Source organism: Blennius ocellaris (genome assembly GCF_963422515.1).
Source record: "Blennius ocellaris genome assembly, chromosome: 15".
Taxonomy (NCBI): domain Eukaryota; kingdom Metazoa; phylum Chordata; class Actinopteri; order Blenniiformes; family Blenniidae; genus Blennius; species Blennius ocellaris.
In genome coordinates this window covers 11,986,954-12,009,343 of record NC_137664.1, presented here as the reverse complement: position 1 = coordinate 12,009,343, position 22,390 = coordinate 11,986,954, and the positions used below count along the sequence as shown (strand labels likewise).

At 39.7% G+C, this 22,390-nt stretch overlaps 2 protein-coding genes across 2 annotated transcripts in view; both read left to right on the top strand.

Annotated features, from left to right (window-relative positions):
• On the top strand, nucleotides 1–13,505 carry cercam (cerebral endothelial cell adhesion molecule). Its single transcript, XM_080510282.1, has 12 exons — nucleotides 1–395; nucleotides 2,645–2,755; nucleotides 3,494–3,611; nucleotides 3,806–3,940; nucleotides 4,063–4,267; nucleotides 4,508–4,627; nucleotides 4,762–4,838; nucleotides 5,715–5,821; nucleotides 6,632–6,764; nucleotides 6,941–7,068; nucleotides 7,769–7,972; nucleotides 10,369–13,505. The coding sequence occupies exons 1-12, from the start codon at nucleotides 193–195 to the stop codon at nucleotides 10,601–10,603; spliced, it is 1,776 nt and encodes a 591-aa protein (XP_080366408.1). The 5' UTR covers nucleotides 1–192; the 3' UTR covers nucleotides 10,604–13,505.
• A 3,212-nt stretch (nucleotides 13,506–16,717) lies between these two features.
• sardh (sarcosine dehydrogenase) overlaps nucleotides 16,718–22,390 on the top strand; it is a 49,699-nt gene continuing 44,026 nt past the window's right edge. Inside the window, exons 1-4 of the mRNA XM_080509724.1 lie at nucleotides 16,718–16,880; nucleotides 19,097–19,286; nucleotides 19,762–19,898; nucleotides 20,497–20,675. Of these exons, the coding sequence (XP_080365850.1) occupies nucleotides 19,102–19,286; nucleotides 19,762–19,898; nucleotides 20,497–20,675 (501 nt within the window). The 5' untranslated portion in view covers nucleotides 16,718–16,880; nucleotides 19,097–19,101. The remainder of the gene's footprint in view (nucleotides 16,881–19,096; nucleotides 19,287–19,761; nucleotides 19,899–20,496; nucleotides 20,676–22,390) is intronic.

Sequence of the window (22,390 nt, the reverse complement as noted above, 5' to 3'; positions counted from 1 at the left end):
ACGTAACAGTCTGTGGGATCTGGGTTGGATTTGTCCTTTGAGGAGAAACATAAAGTGAAAAAGGGGGGGGCAGAGGAATTGGGAAAAGCCCTTTTTTTCCTCTCTCGGACTGCTGACGCGTACAGAGGCGACGCTCGGAAGCTCCGTGGAGCTTTTCGGTGTTGTTTTTTTTACGCACTCTCCTCCACAGCCATGTTGCTCCACTTTCTACTTTTAGGGGCCTTGTTTTTCCGGGCTGACTGCTACTTTTCGGAAGAAAAGTACCCGGAGGAGTCGAAAATGCAGCCTCCCACCGTGGTGATCGCTATTATCGCCCGGAACACAGCGCACTCGCTGCCCTACTACCTCGGAGCCCTGGAGAGACTCGACTACCCCAAAGATCGCATCTCACTATGGTGGGTTTCCTGTGTGCATGCCCCGGCAGTCTGTTGTCCGCCTTTTATCCGACTATAGCAGCCGTTCAAAAGGTCAATTGCATTTAAATGAGTTTGTGAAAGCAGCAGTGTGCTCCCTCCTCCTCCCCGTGCGCCCCTATCCGAGGCACTGCTTTGCATTTCTGTCTCCCTTTTAGAGTTCGTTCTCAAGCTTGTGGAGCCCCGGTTTAACTTCTTGGATGACTCAAGGTGTAAACATGATCATGAACCTTCAATTTGAGCTGACCCGGTTTGACTTGATCAGGCCATTCCTCTATGATGTGTCACGACTCATCCCGTTTGAAATGTAAGGCAGAAAATCTACGCAAAAGATTCTGATTGAGGTGACAATGAGAATCGTCCTCCAGTTTTACTAGTTAGTTTCCGACTGTTTACATCTTTTCCTAATTATTTGAACATTGTAAATGTTCAAATAATGTTTAACTTGAGTATGGAACTTTTATTAGTTCACCTATTTACATATGTGTTGTATATTTCTAAGTATGTCTTTGATGGACCTGTCCAGCGTGTACTTGCCCTTCTGAACTGGCTTAAGTTGAAGAAGATTGATGGATATATGTTGCTGTTATTTAACCTCTAAATTACTTTTATTTTTGTCATCTACACCACTTTATCCAACTCTGGGCCGATTATGGGTAAACGCATAAAAGACTAACAAACCACACACATTTACACCGAGGGGAAATTTACAACCCCAATAATTTGACAATAACAGTTTCATTGATAAAAAAAAAAAAAAAAGCCACAAAAACGAACCGCATATTTTCAATAAGTTGTAATACATAGCTATAGTCTGCTTCGGCAAGTGACTGGTTATTAGTTCCTCATACATCTCTGCATGTTTCATTGAAAATCGTCTATTGTCAACATGAAATTGAGAGTTTCCTTTGGAGGGTGCAAACCAGAGTAGCAGCTCATACATATATTCTAAACCTCATTTGTTAAGAACATACACGAGCAGTCACAAATAATATGATTGAGTAAGTGTGTTAAATACTTTTGAAAGAAATCAAGAGATTTATAACATTTGAAAATGTTTGAGGATGTTTTTATTGGAGCAATTTTGTAGTTAATATATTGTATTCCATGTCAACATGATTTGTTCATTTTAGTGGCGATGGTGAGGTTACAGAAATGGGCCTGAGATCAGAGGTTCATAGGATTGAATCCCTACTGCTGACAGGTTCCCCGCTGTGGGTCCTCAAGGCCCTTGACCCCCCCCAGCTGCTTCACCTGAAGAAAAGATTTACTGGAGTTACACTTTTAAAGGAAACTAATTGAAACGGATGATATTTACTGCACGTTTCATTGAAAATGATCAAATGTCAAAATGAAGTTGAGATTTTCCTTCGAAGGGTGCAAAGCAGAGTAGCAGCTAAATCACACAAACGTGTGGTATGTTAAACGGCATGTTTACGTCAACTAAAGTGGGTAAACATCACATTTCCAGGGGAAGCTGCGGTGGGTTCCCCACCAATGCTACTAATGTCTTTTGTTGTATCAAAGGCCAAAGATAATTGTGTGTTTTAATTTTTGCACCGTGTTTGTAAACTCTACGGAGAGTAGATGAACTTTTGCTAAAACTGTAATCATTATTCCCAGCATCTGTGGTTCTTTTATATACACAGAGGCTTTTTTTTTTTTTTTTTAGGTTTTGTAAGTCAAACGTGAACATTTAGTGTGTTTGTAACATTGCTCCTAAAATCTTGGTCCCACTCTATATTGTGGTCAGTGAGCAGTTTGATGACACTCATTCTGAAATTCACAACTAAAGAGGTATTAGTCTGTAGGCTGAGAAACCAACAGTGTGAAGGAGAACGTATACCTAATATGCTAGTCATGAGAAAATGATGGCAGTTGAAGCAGAAGTTCTATGGATAAACCTCAACCTCATGCACCAGAACAGCTTTCACTGTAAGATTTGACCAATTTACTCAGACTTGTTTTACTCATGTGTCCTTCAATATTTTATAACCTGTATAACACGCATGTGAAAATCACCATGCTGTGTGTTGTGCAGTTGCTTTTGCCTGTTGTTTTAAAAGAATAAAGTACAGCAGATCACTTTTCTCACTCTGCCAACCCGCCGATTGATGGGACAACTCAGCTTTTCAAAGGACTCTAGCATTTTGGAGATGGAAGTTCTTGGAAAGATGTTTATTAATTGTTGTCACTTTAGTTTAATGTTCTGTTTTCTCTTTGTCTCCCAGGGCAGCTACAGATCACAACTCTGACAACACCACGGCCATACTGAAAGAATGGCTGACTGTCATGCAGAAATATTACCATTATGTTGAGTGGAGACCAATGGATAAACCCATGTGAGTTCAATTATACAGCAGTGTCCAACTATTCCAACATTTCCCAGGTTAGAACTGGGTTAGAGTGTCCTGACCAACATTAATAACATTTCAGAGCGCTTCTATTTTTATTCAGAGATTCCGTGTCATCCATTTTCAATTTCATTAAAAGGAATTCATTAAATGTTAATATTTTCAGATGTTTCTTTAAACTATAAGAGAGGAAAAAAGAAATTGTCCATCGATCATTATGCTGTCATTTTACTGGATGAGCCAAAGTGAGAACAGGATTGTATGTGAATGTGAATTGAACAGCTCCAGCCATTCAAATTCTTAATTCCACAAATTCCACACATCTAATCTTGAAATTGTCTGAACATTAACATTAGGGTTAGACCTATTTTTTTTTTAATAGTGACACTTTTTATGTGCATCCCACCTTCTAAGAATTCTTTTACATGTAAAACCTAATCTTGTGTGTTGGTGGCATGTCCTGATATCACAACGATTATGCTTTTATATTTGTGATGCATCAAATTGACTCTGTAATTAGAGCAACGTGGTCTCCATTACTGTATACAAGTGGGAGCAAAAAGCATTTTCAGAAGCTTAAGTGAAGATTTTACTCATTTAAGAAATGCGTCTCCCTACAGAAACAATTTGGCCTAACTTAGTTATAGGTTTTAAGATATAAGATCATGGAGTATGGGTGCAGGATTATAGCAATATAGTGTTTCGATAATATTTGTTGTCTCTTAGATCCTATGCAGGAGAGCTGGGTCCGAAGCACTGGCCCAACAGCAGATATGAATATGTGATGAAGCTGAAGCAGGGGGCACTCAACTTCGCCAGGAAACGCTGGGCTGACTACATCTTGGTACATTATAACACAGCCTCTCTTGTGATAGCGGTGTGAGATTCACATCAATGACTTTCTTCATTCAGAAGATAAAAATTGTCCTCTTCTTTTCATTTGTTAGTGCCAGCCATTGTTCTATTGAGAAAAGACTCTGCACTCCCTCTCAGGGCTTTGGTCTCTCTTCTTTTGTCTTCTCCGTTTCTCCGTTTCAGTACGCTGACACAGACAATATCCTCACAAACCCAGACACCCTCAACTTGATGATAGCAGAAAACAAGTCAGTCATCGCTCCCATGTTAGACTCTCAGGGAGCGTACTCCAACTACTGGTGTGGAATCACTCCACAGGTGAGCAGCGCTTTTGAAACATGAAGCAGGAAGGAAGTGCGGGATAAAAATAGCCAGAAAAGAAGACAGAAGCCTCAAAAAAGTGTTGCCCTTTTTGTGTGTCTCTCTGTGTGTCTTGTCAGGGATATTATCGTCGCACAGCAGAATACTTTCCCACCCGTCACCGCCACAGACTGGGCTGCTTCCCGGTGCCGATGGTTCACAGCACAGTGCTGCTGGATCTGAGGAAGGAGGGCATGAAGAAGCTGGCTTTCTTCCCTCCTCATGACGACTACTCGTGGCCTTATGATGACATCATCATCTTTGCCTTCTCTTGCCGGGCCGCAGGTTCGTGTCTGTTCACGGTCATGAAATGGCTGGAAGAACAGATACAATAACAGGCCGCGACTCATCCATTCATTAATCTTCTATATCACTGACTTCTACACACGTCAGCTTTCACATGTCGAGGCAATTTAAAGACCAACATTAGGCCTTAAATTTGTAGTTTTTGAACTGGGTTTACGTTTTCCTGTCTCTCGTTCTCATCCATTCTTTCACTCATCACCTGGCTGATCTTCTGCTCAGAGATCCAAATGTACCTGTGCAACAAGGAGCGCTACGGCTACCTGAACGTCCCGGCCAAGCCTCACCAAACTGTCGAAGATGACCGCCTCAACTTTGTCCATGTCCAGCTTGAGTCCATGAGTAAGAACACACAGAGAAACACACAGTGCACATTTGTAAATGTTTCTTCTACAGCCTACATCTGCAGATGTTCATGTTGTGTTGATTTGACTGTTTTTGATATTTACTTTTTCTCCCCACGCTGGTTTAAATAGTTGATGGTCCCCCCATGCATCCCTCCCGCTTTGTCCACATGCTCCCGAAACAGAGAGACCTCATGGGATTTGATGAGGTGAGAAGCATTCCTTTGTTTTGTGGAAGTTCTCATCTCATTGTGCCTTTTTCCATATCATGAGCTCTGCATTACACTTTAGAACTTGCAAAGATGAGAGCATAAAACTATTCAAATTGTTACTATAGCTTAACCTCAGTTTTTCAACATAGTAGTCACTGAAATGTTGCAAAATGAAAATATTTGGCATAAAAATCCATATTAAATAATCAAGAAATGTCTACAATTTCAATATAGTATTATATGATAACACACAAACTGGATAAAGTTATCAAACAGATTTACTTTTTGCTTCTTTTTCTAACCTGTGCCAAGGAGTCTTGATGGCACAAGTGGAGGAGTGGTGAAGAAAGAGATATTAATGTTTGGAAACTAAACTTCAAAGCCACATTTAAGACCCGGGTGCTGTTTTCATGCTTCCATATTATCTCTTTCTGCACCTCTATTGTTTTACTAATTACTTACGTCTTTGCCTTTTTTGCTTTGACAACTGTCTTCGTCCACATAGTGGCTTACTGATGGAAATATCCCAAGAAATATCAAAGTTTTTACAGTGTGGAGCACGTACATTTTGCAGAGTTTGTTCATAGAGGGCTGCATTGATTGATCTGTGCGACTGCTTGTTGCTGAGCAACATTTCTTTACAGCAGAGTTAGGGCATTTATGAGTTTTAACATAGTTTGTAAAGCGGTTTGTTTGAAAACTGAGCTGCTTGAAAACCAAAGTTTCGCTTCTTTTCACCATCATTGACCGTACTTTTGAATCTTCTCCTTGCTTTAAACGTTTACCAAGACGTTTTGAAAGCAGAAAGTTCATGTTAAACCTGAAGTCCTGAAAGCTTCGGTATAGATTTCACAATTCATTCTTTCCCATCAGATATATTTGATTAATCTGCGGCGCCGTCCTGACCGAAGAGACAGGATGTTGTTCTCTTTGAACGAGCTGGAGATCGACGTGAAGGTGGTCGACGCCATTGACGGAAAGTGAGTTCATGCTTGGAAAAATGGTTTGATGCAGTCAAAGCAGGCTGGAAAGAGCATTTGAAGTATTTTCATAACAATGAGGGAAGCAAACAATGCCAGAATGGCCAATATTGAGAGTAAATGTGCCACATGATGGAGTAGTATTTAGTGCACCACACATTGTGTAAGTCTTGTTCAAATACGTTGATAACTCCGTTTAAACAGTCTAATTACTTGAGTCTGGGATTAAATGATAACTCTCTTGCCTTGTCAAAGTCAATATCAGTGTATGTTGTTATTTAGTTGAATTGAATGGTATGAAAATGGATGAATGCATTCACGGAGAGCAAACCCAGACAGGATAAATGTTAAAAATCAAACCCAAGTTTGGCTGAAAATACTGAAATCCAAACACAGAAGTGTTTTAGTGCTAAGGTGACACATTCCAATATACATTTCTTTGTACATATACTTTCAGTTTTACGTGAAATTTAAATACAGTTTATGCCTCCTCTCTGACTCAGTTTTATTTGCCTCACAATCGTAGTTCAGCTTACAAGTGCTCATTACACCATTTTCAAAACTGCTTTCAGAACCAATTTGAAACAGATTCTAAATGAAGACTTTGATGCTATAAAAGTTCTGAAGCTAAATATAATTAATTCGTCAACACACAAGCAATTTTCTTATTTGGGAGCACTCGTAAAAAAACCTTTTTCTTTTTCTTTTTTTTAAGGTTGGGCACATGGATTAAGAATACTCCATTTGGTGTTTTATTATTGCTCAAGATTGTGCCACAGCTGAACCACTGTATGTTTGTTTGGTTTGCAGTGCACTGAACAGCAGCGACATTAAGATTTTAGGTGTTGACTTGCTGCCAGGCTACTATGACCCTTTTTCTGGACGCACTCTGACTAAAGGAGAAGTGGGTTGTTTCCTCAGCCACTATTTCATCTGGAAGGAGGTTAGTGGACGTCCATACAGTAAACATGAACATTTATCCCTCATTAGTGATGCATAATTGGATTTATCGACATGATGTACTGCAATTTTGAGTGCACATTTAATATTCTCTGAATATAATTCTGTGCTTTGGTGAAGTTTTATAGTGTGTTTGAACATGTTCTCTGTTATCCTCAGATGGTTGACATGCAGATGGAAAAGGCGGTCATCTTTGAAGATGACGTTCGTTTCCAGGCCAACTTCAAGCGTCGACTGATCAGACTGATGGAGGAAGTGGAGCAGGTGGAGCTGGACTGGGACATCATGTAAGACAGAACAAGTCAATTCATTAAAAAAGAATGACATCACCAGTTTATAGTTTTCAAATGCAGGATTTAACCAAAGTGTACCACAGTGTGTGGTATAAGTATTTAATCTCAGTGCACGAGTGATAAAAGCTTTTTTATGGTGACATTTTAAAAATGGTTTTAATTGTCCAGTCTGTGAGTGAAGCAGCCTCGAGAGGGAGAAGCATTTTTTTTTTTTAACTCCTCCCTGTGGTAAAAACTTTCAAGCAGATGATGAGAAATGTAGACCAGATTGTGTATTTCCCCTTCAGTCCCATCAGATTCTGCATAATGCTCAGCTTTATTTGTTTGTGAGTTATTCACAATTTGAAATATGTGACAGAAAATACTTTATCCCCAGGTGTGCTGAAGGGGGAGGTCATAAAATATGAACTTCTGGAAACGCAGCAAATGTCAGCGCTTCTTCACTTAGTTGAGTGGCCTCGGGGGCAAATTCTTTCTCCCGAGTGTGTGTGTGTGTGTGATTTCTGTGTGTGTCTGTTTTCAGTGTTTTACAACATGATCTTGATCAAATTCACATTGCTGCTGGACACTCACACAAAGTGAAGAAGAAAATAGTTTCCATGACAAGAACAGATTTTATTATTCACATGATGTTTGTGATCGGCTCTGCATTGTTTCTTGCATTGACTTTGTGTATTGACTTTGTGTTCTGCAGATATTTGGGCAGGAAACAGGTGAATCCTGGTAATGAAGAGCCAGTGGAGGATGTACGGAACTTGGTGGTGGCCGGCTATTCGTATTGGACTCTGTCCTACATCATCTCCCTGCAGGGAGCCCAGAAAATGCTCAACGCTGAGCCGCTTTCCAAGATGCTGCCGGTCGATGAATTTCTCCCCATCATGTATGACAAACATCCAAAGTAAGTATGAAATCTACTGCACCGACGTAAATGTGCTCCTTTCTTTTTCCTAAACAGGCTTATTTACAGTACATACACAATGTCAGTGATTCGCAACCGTCTTTTTTTTTTTTGGGAGATCCTCAAACTGTCTTTGAAAAAAGCCTAAAAGCTGATTTCCCATAACAACTGACGGCCCTGTAATGTCCCACTTGTAGGACCTATAAAGCTAAACCCAGACCTCATAATTACTAAAAACACTCTTTGGTTCAAGCTGCCTAAACTTGAATGCACTTTGTTTAGATTCAGCTAATTTTTGTGTGGCACTGGTAGATTAAAGAACTTTAGAGAACCCTGTGGTTTTGTTTCTCTAAAAGAGGTGACTTTATTATAAAGCTGAATAGAAACGCCACATTTCAAAATAGGCCTTGCTCTCATTTTTTTTTTTTTTTGTGCTTCATTGCAGCGTATTCATCTGGAATTGATTGTTTCAGTTTGTAGACTGACACCGTTTTAAGCACGCACTTAAACAGCCAGCAGGGATTTTGTTTTAATTGCAGCAGGCTTGTGGTTTACTTAGAGAAACAATTCTTTTGGCATTTTCAGCCACGCTTGTTGTTTAGCTGTGCGAACAGCAAGAATTAGGAGGTCAGCGCACTGCGACGGCTTGGACCGAAATGTTTTAGCCGTTGTTGCTAGATTATTGCTTCATTGTACTTTGTCCATGAGTGTGACTTCATTATGAGGGGAGGGTGAAGCCAAGAGTTGATCTATCTATAGATCTCTCATGATGAAAGTTTAAACTTATAGTTGTCAAAAAAATATTAGTTCCTTGATTCAGTCTTTTTATGTTCTCCTCCTCCCATCATCAATGAAAGTTGATGAACATGACCTGCATTGATTGTGAATGATGTGGCAGGGTGACTGTATTCCCAGTGAACCAATGTGAAACCGTGGGACTAGAAAGTCCTCCCTGTGCCTCCCTGTTATTAAGAGTAGAGTTGAATAAATGTTAGGCTTAGATAGATACAGATTTCAGACTTTTGCTGGGAATATGCCATTGGCTCCCATATTATGCAGATGATTTCTAGACAATGAATCTGGATGATCTCTTACTTTTAATCAAGAGGCTTATAATTTTGTCGAAACTTCTTAAAATGCTTTGATTAGCTTTGTGAACACTTGCCATGAAATCTGGTAGACACATTTTTGTCTGTCCCGACATTCCAGTGGTCCATGTTCTTCTGATTTAGTGCCACCATCAGGTCTTAATTTGAGCAGAGTTTTTATATCGACATTGGTTTGTTATACTGCCAAATACCATTCTTATCAGCTTGAGCTGCATTTTGAGTTTGATAAGTATTTTACACATCTTTGTCATAAAGAATCTACTTTCTTAACACTGGCGTGTCTTTGTGGGCATGTATGCATTTAGATCGAGTCATCTTTGTTACTAAGTTTAGCACACAGCTGCTTTTCTCCTCTTAAAGTCTTTTACTTCATTTCTTGCATTCATTTGGACTCACAAATGGTCTAGTTCATTTAAAAACAAAGCCTTCGTAAAAACAGCAATAGAAAATAATTTTTGCCCAGAACTTTCTAAAAAAAAAAAGCTCACTTCCATTTATGTTTCTATTCCTCCAATAAAACCAATTTTATATTGAAAAGACTTGGTTTAATGTAGAGAATGTGATGGTAGGCCTGTGTGTCATTTGTGGTAATTTCTGCTGTATATTGTAAAATACAGTGAAAATATTGTCTCATCTCATGGAGGAGACGCTAATCTATTTCTAACCTTCATACCCCAACGCCTTCACCGCTCCCTCACCAACAAACAGTCCTCGACTCCACGACTGTAAGAAATGAAACGCACCTTGTGCCGAAGGATCTGCAGACCAGAAGGCTTGGCAGCGTCTCTGTGCTCCGTCATGTGTGGAAAACTGGCTTATAGCCAACCCACTTTCTCTGTTTTCTCTGTGTGTGTCTCTCACCTCTGTGATTCTAATTTGATATGCTTGACTACACCACTAAGAATGCACAGAGACTGCGCCCCATGCGCGGGTCCTTCTGTCGCCCCCCTCGTGCTAAGAGTAACTGAACTCTGCTTCTGTCTCCGATCTGTCGTCAACGCAGTGTATTCCAGATAAATCACTTTATTTAACTGGGATGTGTGATTAACATACTGGCCAGATTTTTTTTTATTTTTTATTATCATTTAATACTGTTTCCATATGTGACTTAGGAGTCTTACACATTTATATCCTCTATGGATGCAGGAGTAAAATCATACGCATGAAAAATTAATTTGTACGTTTATTTTTTTTGTGACTTCACCATTGTATGAAATTGATTTGATTTCCTAAACCAATGTAAACCCTCCACCCCTCTCTCTCTCTCTCTCTCTCCTCTCTCTGCAGTGAAGACTACAAGTCCCATTTCCCCAACAGAAACCTGCAGGCCTTCAGCACGCACCCTCTCCTGGTGCAGCCGTGCCAGTACGCCGGTGACCCTCACTGGGTGAGTGACACGGAGACGTCGACTCTGTGGGACGACGACTCGGTCAGGACCGATTGGAGGGGTTCCCACAAGACCCTGAAAGGGGCTGCGCCGGCGCCTGAGATGCTGTCAGCTGCCTACAGGGATGAACTTTAATGTGGCGCAGACCGTGGCCATGGTGCACCAGCGGGTCAAAGGGCCAAGAGGTCAGAGAGACAGATGCTGCCTGGAGAAAGTGTTCTCAGACTTTATTTCAGAGTGCTCAATGTCACGCCATGGACCTTCTTTCAGACTGGAGTTCGATGGTACAATGTATGATACAAGATCATTTGTGTTGGGCAAAATAAACCCAAAGAACTCTCTTTTTTTGGGGGATTATTATTTTTATTATTAAGGCTGTCTATAGGAGATAGTCGTGCAGATGTCTTTAACATTTCAAATACTCGAACTTGCACAAAGGATTCTCCTGAGAACAATCAAACTTTTGTCTTTATGCAGAGAAAAGCTGGTGTAAACATACAATAGTTTTGTTTTAAATGTATTCTTGTGGCGCTTTTGCGCTTGTGATGACTACGCATTTGCAATGTTCATCTGTTTTTCCAAAATGAGGTGACGTTTCAGGGACTTTTGGTTTATCTGTTGAGTTCAAACTGTGGCTCCAGAAGCTGCTCTGCTCACTGCACCAAGTCAATTCTGGACAACCTGTTTTTTTTTGTTTTTTTCTAGTTTTCTGTTGATGCATGTTAATGTTTGTTCATTTCTCCATTACTCAATGTACAACAGGGACTGTTAAGCCATGATAAGACTGTTCATATTTATGTTGACATCAACAGTTTTATTGCTGAACTACCTGAGAACAGTGTGTAACTGTGTCGGTGTTGTCGGACTATACTCAGCAAATATATAGTCAGTGACACTGATACCTTGAATGTTTGCAGGTTCGCTAAGTGTTTTGCTTATAGTTTATTAACTAATTCAACTTTTATGGATGGTGACCCTAATGATTAGTATGTGGAGACTAACTAAAATGGTAAAGTATACTTCTGTGCAAAACCACAAGTGTAATAGTTATTCAATTAGCAGACAATGCAACTTTAGAATGAACAACATCGAAGTAGCATGAGATAAATTAACTTTTTGGTTAACAATTATGTGTAAAACAACCTAATGCCCAGCCTTGAAATAAAAATAACTGTTTAGTGTGAAACTAAACATGTGCAGAGTGAAAGTTGGGAAGCAGTGCAATATGCTTCAAGCACTTTGAAAAGCTTTACCTTGAACTTTTAACAGCCAACATTTTGAAGCTCACCATTGGATTTGGCAGGAAAAAGCTATTTCTCAACCTTTTTAAACAATCTCACACATCTGTAAACAGAGATTTACTGTAGTCTTAAAGATGCGTTGACTATTAAAACATTAGTTAAGTTAAAGTAAATGTGCCAGTGTCAGTGGAAGAAAATGTATCTGTTGCTGCATCATGAAGTGAAAGTATATTGACCCACGTGTGATGATGTACTTCTCATCTCATGTCATGCCAGTTATTTGTGGATTTAAGCCACTCCAAACCTAAATGATTTTCCATACAAATCCGTGACACTCGTTTTTTCCTGTATGTAATAATTTTTTTTCTTTGAGACAATTCACAAGTTCTGGAGTTCTGCCTCTCTGTGTCTTTGAGGAATACACATGTAAAACAGAATGCAAAGGCTATTGGTTCTCAAACTGGTCCAATAATAATAATAATAAAAAAAACTTTTTTTTATTATTTTAATTTACTTACGGACTTTATTTGAGTGTACATCGTTTACAGATGCTGGAATGACAAGGACTCAACACAAGAGGGAGACATTATCGATTTTATACCACAGCCAAGCCCATACTTTTCTCAAATGCTGGCTGCCATATTTGTGGATTTGTTTTGTTTTTGTCACAGTTAGTGTTTAAGGCAATTGTAACATGACTCTACACTAGATTAAACAAAGTGTGTCATTTTCCCAATGGTCAAGCTGAAACAATATCATGCCTATGCAGCTCTTTGTTTACTGTGCAGTCACACGCTTTAAAAGTGAATTACAATCGGGCAGATAAACCATTCCAGTTGGATAAAACCTTTAGGTTGTTAATCAACAAAATGTGTTTGAGTTTGTACTAATGCAGGCATAATTTATCATGTGACTAAATAGTCTAGTTAAGTCGGTTTTAGAAGCGGCCACATGTACCAACACCTCCTCTGTATGTTTCACTGATGGGCTTTACCACTTCCCAGCTCCATTCACACTTTGAGTAGAGGCAGTTTATTGTCATAAAGAATAATCACATTAGCTCAATTTCATGCTACGTATCCATCTTTTATGCAGGTTTTAGGGTTTTAGGGTGCTGGACAGGATCTAAACTCTGAAAAACAGAAGGTCACACACATTCAGTCACACCAACAGGGAATTTAGGATTGCCATGTCATCTCAAAGGCATATTTCCAGGAAACAGGAGTATCTAAACCCACGCATGCAAGCAAACAACACAGAGGAGTCCCAATCCCAAAGCCTTGAACTGGGGTATCAATCGTTTTTGACCACGATGCTGAAACATTATACCAGGGCAACATTGATCATGGTGACTCATCCTCACTACCAAATTGTGACTGTGCACTTTTCCAACGATTTATATTCATAAAAAGACACGCATGCATGCGCACACACACGCGCACAACCCTAAAATATGTTAAATGTATATGTATGTATTTATGAAATTAACTCAATTCATGATTCTTAATAATTAGCTTTATTTTTTTTTTAATTGACTCTAGCATGTGACCTGAAGACTACCGTGTCTGCAGTTCTCGCTGGTATATTCAAATAAAGCCCTGTCTAGCTATTTATTTCTTTTTGCAGTCATTCTTGTGTATAGATCATCTATATTGTCACCAATAGTCTGAATAGTTGAATAGCCAGTCTGGGATGATTTTTTTTCTCAAGTGTATATCAGTGGCAATTCTTTTGTCTTGAAAGGTTTTTCCCCCACAGCTGTACTTTTTTGTAATGATCCTTGATTACATATGCAGATACTACAGAATGGTCTTGTTTCTGTTAATGAGCACATGTTTTTCTGGAGCTTTTATGTTTGTATCCCACATCTCCGTTTGACCTCATCGAAGAGAAACATTTTGAGTTTTGGCTCAAAGAAGAGAAATGTTCAGTATAAACATCCCTTTCACACCTACCGTTACCAGGCTTTCTTTAATTTTCCGGTCTATATTGATTTCATCCAAAGTTGCAGGGGACTGAATCCCATCCAAACTACTCCTGGGCTAAAAGGCGGGACAAGGAAATTTAGATCCAACAAATATCCTTTTGGCTATTGGCTTGTGGGAGGCAGCTGGAGCACCTGTAGGAAACCCACACAGGCACAAGAAAAATATACAAGCTCCTACTAAAATGTGCTAACCAAGGATTAAGCCCAGTTCTCTTTGCAGTGAGATGTATTTTCTTTATTAAAATACATCTATCATAATGTGTGGGCTCTCAGTCCACCTGCAGATGATTATTTTCTCCAATCTTGACATATTAAAAAACTAATTGAATTAAAATACAGATACCTGCTGCCCTTTTTAGTTTAAGAACATGAGTAAAACCTGCCTGGAAATGCATATGTCCAAATCTTAAAATGATACAGCCACACAGTGAAACAGCAAAATACATGCTAATTATAAATGAATGACTGGGTCTCTGATTTCAGGAATGTTTGGCACAGAGGGCCTCTTCTTGTTCCCATGTTGTTGTGCCATGTTCAGATGGTCACAGGGTCGTACAGTGTTGTTGCCTCATAGTGGACACATACTAGTTTGAGTCCACGTTTCTGGATTTTTTCTGTCCAGAGTTTGTGTTCCTCCTGTGTGATCTTGGGTTTTCTTTGATTTACCTCTCACTGTCCAAAAACCATGCATTTGAAATAATTAGTGATTCTCGAACAAATGCCGACGTGAATGTGTGGAGGGCCCGTCGAAGTTTGCTTTATGAAACGCACTCATGTAAAGTTTTGCACTTATGCTCGATGCAGACACAAGGGAGAATACCCTGAAGCATACACCATACAGTCGTGCTTCAGGTTTACATGACCTAATTTTCTCTTTTTCTTGCCAGTGATTAGAATGAATGAATTCTATCTGCAGATAAGTTACAATATGCAACGCATGTGTTTAAAAGTCATGCTGCTTCCAGCTCTGCATGTACAGAAAAAAAAAAAAACCTGCTACTACACCTCATAAAAAACTGTCTTGCAAAAGAGACAAAGTTCAAAGGTTGTTGCAAACTATTTTCTTTTATCGAGAGAGAAAGAGGGCGAGAGAGAACGATGCAACATTTCTGCCCCTGCCCAGCTAAAGGCTGTGTGAACTAGAAAGAACCTCCTCCCACAGGAGGGACCCTCAACACCGCTCCTTATTGGTTGAGGGCAGGAGGTGGAGATCCTTAGGCCAACTTAGCACATGCATATGGCTGAGAGCTGCAGAGTGCAAGGTTTCATAATGGCTTTGAGTCTCCTCTTCTCTCCTCTTCTCTTCTCTTCTCTTCTCTTCTCTTCTCTTCTCTTCTCTTCCCTTCTGGTGTACTTCTGCTTGGTTAGGCTCCAGGCCCTCAAAGGGTTTCCACAGCAGATGTGACCGTGTGGCGTCCCCTTCTATCACTCGCTCTTTCACGTGCTTAGTCAACATGAACATGAACTCCTCTCCTCTCCTCTCCTCTCCTCTATCCTCTCACCCCAACCGGTCCGCAGAATGCCGCCACCTCTGAGTCTGGTTTCTGCAAAGGTTTCTCCTTGTTGAGGGAGTTTTTCCTTTCCACAGTCGCAAACACACCTGCTTGCTCATGTGGATATGTTGGGCTTTTCTATTTTCTCTATAACAGCAAATTGGAATGACTGTAAAGTATTTAAAAATAATAATAAAAAAAAAAAAAAAAAAAAAAAAAAACATGAACAAACTACAAACATCCATTTTCAGGGCTCTTACAGTTTTTTTTGCTGCATTTTCACAGAATATGCTTATGGGTCCTTACATTTACGTTGTGCAGATTTAAACCGGTATGGCCTCATTTCTATAGTACTGGTTACACAAGGTCTATATTTTATGGCCGTTTCTAAATGTTTGCAGCGACTGCATTGCACGCTAATTGTTTACTCTACCATAACGGAGAATGATTCCATTCATTTATCTTTTTTTGATCAAGGATAAGTCAGGGAAAATCTTATATATGGCAAATTGACTAAAGCAGATGTGTGGCTCACACCTTCACTGTATTCAAAAAAGGAAATGAAACGTGATAAGAGGGAGGAACTCCAGCTTATGGAAGAGACTCAAAAAGTGGAACAGCAATCCCTCCACAATGAATGGAGCCAGTTGAGGCGGTGCAAGAATACTAGACTGGTAGATCGACTCACAACACCATTTTGTGCTATGATGTGGTATTGCAAGGCAGCAATAGATAAACTTACAATTTTCCATCATTTACTTTGTATACTGGACTGCATCTTTAACCAAATGTTGGTTAGTTGATTGTTGGTTGTAAAACCAATACTTAACTGAAACATATAAAATAAAATAAATAAAATGATAATTTTTTTATCATGAAAACTTTCCCCCCCTTGTTTTCTGTGACCCTAAATCACTCTTATGAGTCTTTTTCTCTATGGTTGCCCTGTGATGGACTGATGAACTGTCCGGGGGTGTACTCTGCCTTCACTATTGTCAGTTTGGATCAGTTCCAGCACCTTGAAACCCTGAATTGGATAAAGCAGTATATAAGATTGACAGATCCTTGTTGGATGGATGGATGTACTATGTGATAAATGGCAATTGCTACAAGAGTGCTGTTCGTCTGAGGCTGTGTGGGAATCTGTCGAATGACTTACTGTAACAACTGGGACAAGCCCAGTGGATAACACTGAAGTTATACAGAGCTTGTTTACATGGACAAAAATAAGTTGCAGGAATAAATACACAAACTAAACCAGTAAAATGAAGCATTATTAATCTATATTATTGTTTAACTGACAGTAAGCCACTTGACATTCTCTGGATCTGTGAATAAACTGTATATTTATGCTCTAATCTGCAGAGATGTTACTCCTCTCATCCCCAAAGTTATTGTGCAGCAGGCTGTTTCGGTCCAATCCAGTCTGCGTACGTATGCATAACCTCAGCATACTGACACTGCAGTGGGAGGGGTGAAGGCAGGAAGCGCTTCCCTCTGCAGCCTTCACTACTACCTGACAGCTGCTAAACTGGAGCAAAGCTGTCCCTGTTTTTGGCACCGCTTTCCTCTCATTTTCTCTCCGATCCTCTTCCTCTGCCAGCAGGGCTCAGATCCTGCATCGACCACTGCTTCCGGGACGCTGTTTTTTTTTCTTTTTTTTTCTTTTTCTTTTGCAGACGGAATCGACTGTAAGTGAACTCCATGCGTGCAACGAACTCCTCTCTTGCTGCGAAGTGACACCGTTTGACCTGCAGGTTCGGTAACATTTGGCGCTGCCTGCAGTTCCTGGAGCGCTCGAGCTGTAAACACAATATGTTTCTATGTTGCGCATTTTTGGTCGGATCAGTGCGTCGTCCTGTTGCCAGGTTCTCCGCAACATCTTTCAGACGTTTATTGCTTTTCTTTTCAAGACCCGTCTTTTTTTTCCAGCTTAGTGTGTACTTAAAGGAGTTGACTTGAAACTTTCTTATGCACATTGCAGCCCGACCCACATGACGTTCATTCCTGCCACGTGTGTGAAACAACTTGTCTGAAAGTGCATTTAGGATCAGGTTCTGTTGTTTAGGATTTAAAAAGCACATGTTGCACGGAAACAAAACGCGTTCACTAGAAATGTCTTAGTTGCATTGTAATTTATGTTTGTTGTTTACGCATTACACAACTCTTCTCGTGTCTTATTAGAGCTGATATTATGTATACACCAATACAGTGTTAGCAGTTCTTCACGTCCAACTGTTTTAAATGTAACTCACATGCAAGTCAATATTTCCGGGACTCTTAATAAGGGTTTCATTAATTCCTTGTGCAATTCTGACCAAATCCACAAAATTGATCTAAAATATCACTTGATTAATTAAACCCCCCCCCCCCCCCCCCCCCACGCCACCAAAGGTTCATGAGTATTATAGAAGCTAATGGTAATGACTTATTGCATATTTTTAATTTTGATCAACATGTATGCATTAGTTCTATTTTACTCTATGATAAACTCAGTCATACAGGAATTTGCTCTATTTTCAATTGATACCTGGTTCAGATGTGCTGATAATGGCCACCATCAAACCATTACCTGTGAAACTAATGATATATAACTTGTAATTCAGGCCTCGAAGCATGAGGACAAGGGTTACCATTTGTTCATGTTTGCGCCATAAATTTAACTAACCTTTTCCAACATCTAAATGTGATAATACACAATGCATCTGACAAAAAATGGTGCCACAATTTTAAGATATTGTTCCATGGTAAATGCATCAAATTCATTCCGTGAAAAGGATGAAGAGAAGGAAAACAGCATAACATAAGTGTCTATATCATTTTGCAAAATATGCTGCAAAAGTGTCCCTCCACCCCCCTTTTGCATTTCAGAACTCGTTCACAAACATCAAAACTCTGTCTGTGGCACAACTGTTTGTTGATCTATTCCAGGATTTCTTTTTTAATCACCTTCCATTAGTTGCTTTAGAATAAATTCCAAAGTTGACCAGATCAAGTCACTTGCCTGGTGAAGGGTTGATTCAAGAAATAGATGCACCGTGAAAATGGATAGCAGAAAATCTTCACAGATACGCATATATCATAAAATGTGATTGCTTTGCCACTCAAACTAATATACCATATTAAAAAAAAAAAAAAAAACGTCTTTACTGGAGTTGGTGGCTGAGCTGATCTTTCCTGCTTTACCTTTTGGGACAACTGTCAATGATTGACCGTGTTGTATTCTATGGTCGTTTGACTCTCTGGACTTCAATATCAGTACAGAAACACTGTTTCCAGCAACTCTCACTTTTGGCTGTTCAGATTGCAGCCAGCTGCAGAGTAAATTGTTTTGTTGGGAAACTCGGGGAACTCGCTGAGGACAAGGAGTGCAGCAGAAAACTGAAAGAATATATAGCTTTGTGGATTGGTGAACATTTTTTTCTGAGCAGTATTCAGAGTTTGTTCTTCTTTGTGTAATTTTTTTTCCTTCAGGTTATTTCCTACAATCCAAAGACGTGATTGTTAACTTGCAATATGCATATGTGTATTTCAGTGTGAACTGGTCACCTGTGCAGCGTGAACCCATATCTGCTTAGCCCATCTGATCTGCCATTGGAAAAAAGGCAGGGCTCAGATTCTAGTGGATCGAAGTCGATCCTGATAATCTTATTTGTGGTGATCTAAAAAAACCCAAAAAACATTGTTCTGGTTATAATTCGAGTGGGTTTTGCTCTATATCTAACAAGGAGTATCTGATAAATCTCTGCTCATTTTGATCTTTGAATCACAAGTTCAAAAGAATTTCCTGAAACCTGCAGCTCTCTGCTGACTTAACTGTTTCCTGAATTTTCCCTGACTGTCATGAAACTTTGAACAATACGTGATAACGTAGCATCAATCCATCTGTGTCCCGTGACTTTCTCAGAGGCCATGGCCTTTCTTGGGAGTGTTGTTCGTCGTGTGGCGGCGGCGGTGCGGACCCCCCTCTCACCTTTGTGCCGAACAAGCACCAGGTCCTACAGCTCGGAGCCCACCAAAGAAAAGAGCGTTCCCTATGAGAAAACACTGAAACAAGAGGGCGGAGCTGCTTCTGGTCCAACTAAGCCTTTACCCAGGTCAGTTTGAAGTTTGATGGTTCTACAGTTGTGTGAAACGCCAAACCTTTTCAAGGATGATTAAATAATTTTAAGTTGAATGCTGGACTTTAAAGTTTTTCTATACAGATATTGGGATGGGATCTAAAGGCAATTGCATTACTATAATGATGCAATTGTAACATTTATTGTTGTTTCATTAAAGCTTCATTTAGAACTTTGTTTTTCTTCTGCTTAGCAATTACAGTAAAGTCATTTCTAAAAATTGTTTCGTTGATGAAAACATCATTACATTGAATGAGTGATGCATTTCTTTTTATCATGACTTTTTAAAAAGGAATTTCCCAGCTGTGATACCTTGAAGCTGATTATAGCTGAGGCATATACAAAATCCCCCCCCCAAAAAAACCTCAGCAAAGTTTGTAACTGTTCAGAGTTTTAGGTCACGTACTCATCCCGGTTTTGAAAATGACTCCCTGAGCTCACCTGCCAACAGGTCAGCTGATGTGGTGGTGATCGGAGGAGGCAGCCTGGGCTGTCAGACCGTCTACCACCTGGCTAAAATGGGGATGACCAACGTGGTCCTGCTGGAGAGAGACAGACTGACGGCTGGCACCACCTGGCACACTGCAGGTAAGTCACTGGGCGAACAGGTGGGAGGGGAGGATATTTACCTGACGGGATACAGGCTGAAGAGAGGAGCAGCTGATTATCTGAACAGGAGTGTTGGTGTCAGTTCAACTCTTCAGTGTTTGCACTATATACAAAGTATGTCTAGTGAAGGCTATATTGCTCTGTTTGAATCAGTCTAATCCAGGTCTTTTTAGTTTCTCCCACTCCATTAATACCTGCATTTAATGAATGTGTTGCCTTGAATCTCTGCAGAGTGTGTCAAAGCTGTGGTCTGCAGGACAAAGACAGTTGAAACTTTACACCTGATAATGTTCTTTATCTGTTCCTCGTGGTCTGATAACGTCTCTGAATCTCAATCACTTGGTCCAAAGTACATTTGTGCATGATCAATTACATTTTGGATGTGTACCACAGATGGTTTGGTAAAGAGGAGATTGGACTTGAGACTGTAATGTCCCTAGTTTTCCTTTAAATGCCAGGAATTCCTAAACCTTAGGACAGATTAGAATTAGATATTTTTCCTGCATATAAGTTGCATTCCTTTGTTACTGCTGCTGTTCTTTGTGCTAATATTTGTGTGTTTTCGCTTGTGAACTAGGCCTGCTGTGGCAGCTTCGTCCAAGTGATGTGGAGGTGGAGCTCCTGGCCCACACAAGAAATGTGGTCAGCAAAGACCTAGAGGAGGAGACGGGCCTCCACACAGGCTGGATCCAGAATGGAGGAATCTTCATTGCTTCTAACAAGCAGAGGCTGGACGAGTACAAACGTCTCATGTCGGTAAGGTCACAGGGAGCCGTGATGCGCTGGAGGAAAGATTTGTGCACAAACTGAAGTGTTGAATGAGTTCTTCTTGCATGAAGGGGAATAACTTTTTATTCACGTGAGATCACAAATTGTTGCCCGTTTGCCTAAAATGCACAGAAAATAATCATCAAATCAAGTTTTTGGCTGAAGGAGAAATGTTTCAGAGGAGTAAACACTTTTTTTTTTTTTTATAGCCTTAACACTTATATTTCTGTCCTGTCACCATTAAAATGATTTGGCATGTATGCTTCTCTTTACAACTCCTTCACTATGTAGGATTTTTAAAATTCTAAAACTAGGAGCCAAACAAAATGAATTTTCTGCTCCAAGCCTAGTAATTACTGAAGTGTCCAGTTACATTGTGTAACATGAGCTTTATAATTGAAGTTATTTTGGCTATGAAATTTAAATAAAACGGGGCTTCTATTAAAAAGGTTTTTCATTCCAAATTATGTTGTTCAGTGAACTATAATCAAGGTGGTGGTAAAAGCAGAAAAATCTTTTGTAAAGTACAAAAATGAATTTAATTCAGAGGAGGCATGATGAAGAGAGCAGGGAGGCAGAATAAAAGAGGATGCCATTTCACAATCATGTTCCTCGTATCCATTTTCTTTCCCAAAAAAGAAGGGATGAAACTGAGATGCACTCAATATTGCAAGTCACAGTAAATGTGACTTCCTCTGAATCTAAAAGGAGTCATTCCAGGTCACTAAAGTAAATTCCCAAAGAAACACTTGACATGCAAGTCATGCAAGTAAATGTGCAGAATGTTTCTTTTTCTTGAATAATTGTACCATCATATCACTGAATGCAGCCATCACAATTACCACAGAACAATAACTGAAAGGTTATGTGGGTGTGCTACAGACTCGCCTGTCAAGTAATTACAGGTTGTTGTTGTTTTTTTTTTAGCAATGCCATTAAACAGGTTTTAATCTACTACAACCCTTCAGCTTTTCATGAAAATTTTCTTTTTAAATACAATTTTTTTTATGTCTCAACATGAGGGTGGAAGAGTGTGTTGACCTACATGTTGCTGGCGGTTCAAAGTTCACTCTAAATGTCACTTTCGTACTGTCCAGTCACACAAAAGCAGCAAAATTGCCTGACTCGACAAATGTTACAGTTGCCAGAAACAGTTAAGTAAACAATTTGGGATCACTTGGATTTCATAAAATGTGTTCTGATCTTCATCTAAGTCACAACAATAGACAAAAGTTATGTGTTGCCATGTTTTTTTATGCATCACAACATGTAAACATTCACAGTGCTGGGTGGAAAAAGCATGTGAGCCTTTGGATTTAATAACTGGTGGACCGTGCTTTGGCAGCAATAACCTCAACCAATGAGCAATGGCTTCCTCCATGGTGTCCTTCCATGAACTCCATTCTTGCTCAATGATTTACTTTTTGTAAATTGGTCTATTTGTAAATAGAATTTAAGTGTAAGTGGACCTGCACACCACTGTGATCACTCGGTTTTACTTTATTTATTATTCCTCACTACTCTTCTTTTACTTTGTATCTTCCATCAAGTTGCTTTGAGGCTGCTTTCTCCAGTGTGAGTGCATTTTGTGTTGGAATATTAATTCCTCACTGTGATAGCAAAGAAGATGTGCGCTCCATAAATTCATGTTTCTGCAGTTATATCAGACGTGGCCATTATTAACCTTGTTATTACAGATCAAC

Bases quoted from the DNA above. Each gene is read 5' to 3' on its own strand.
- cercam (XM_080510282.1), top strand. From the start codon at position 193: ATGTTGCTCCACTTTCTACTTTTAGGGGCCTTGTTTTTCCGGGCTGAC. The intron at 3,941-4,062 runs GTGAGCAGCGCT...GTGTCTTGTCAG, and splicing joins GGTGTGGAATCACTCCACAG to GGATATTATCGTCGCACAGC. The intron at 6,765-6,940 runs GTTAGTGGACGT...TGTTATCCTCAG, and splicing joins ACTATTTCATCTGGAAGGAG to ATGGTTGACATGCAGATGGA.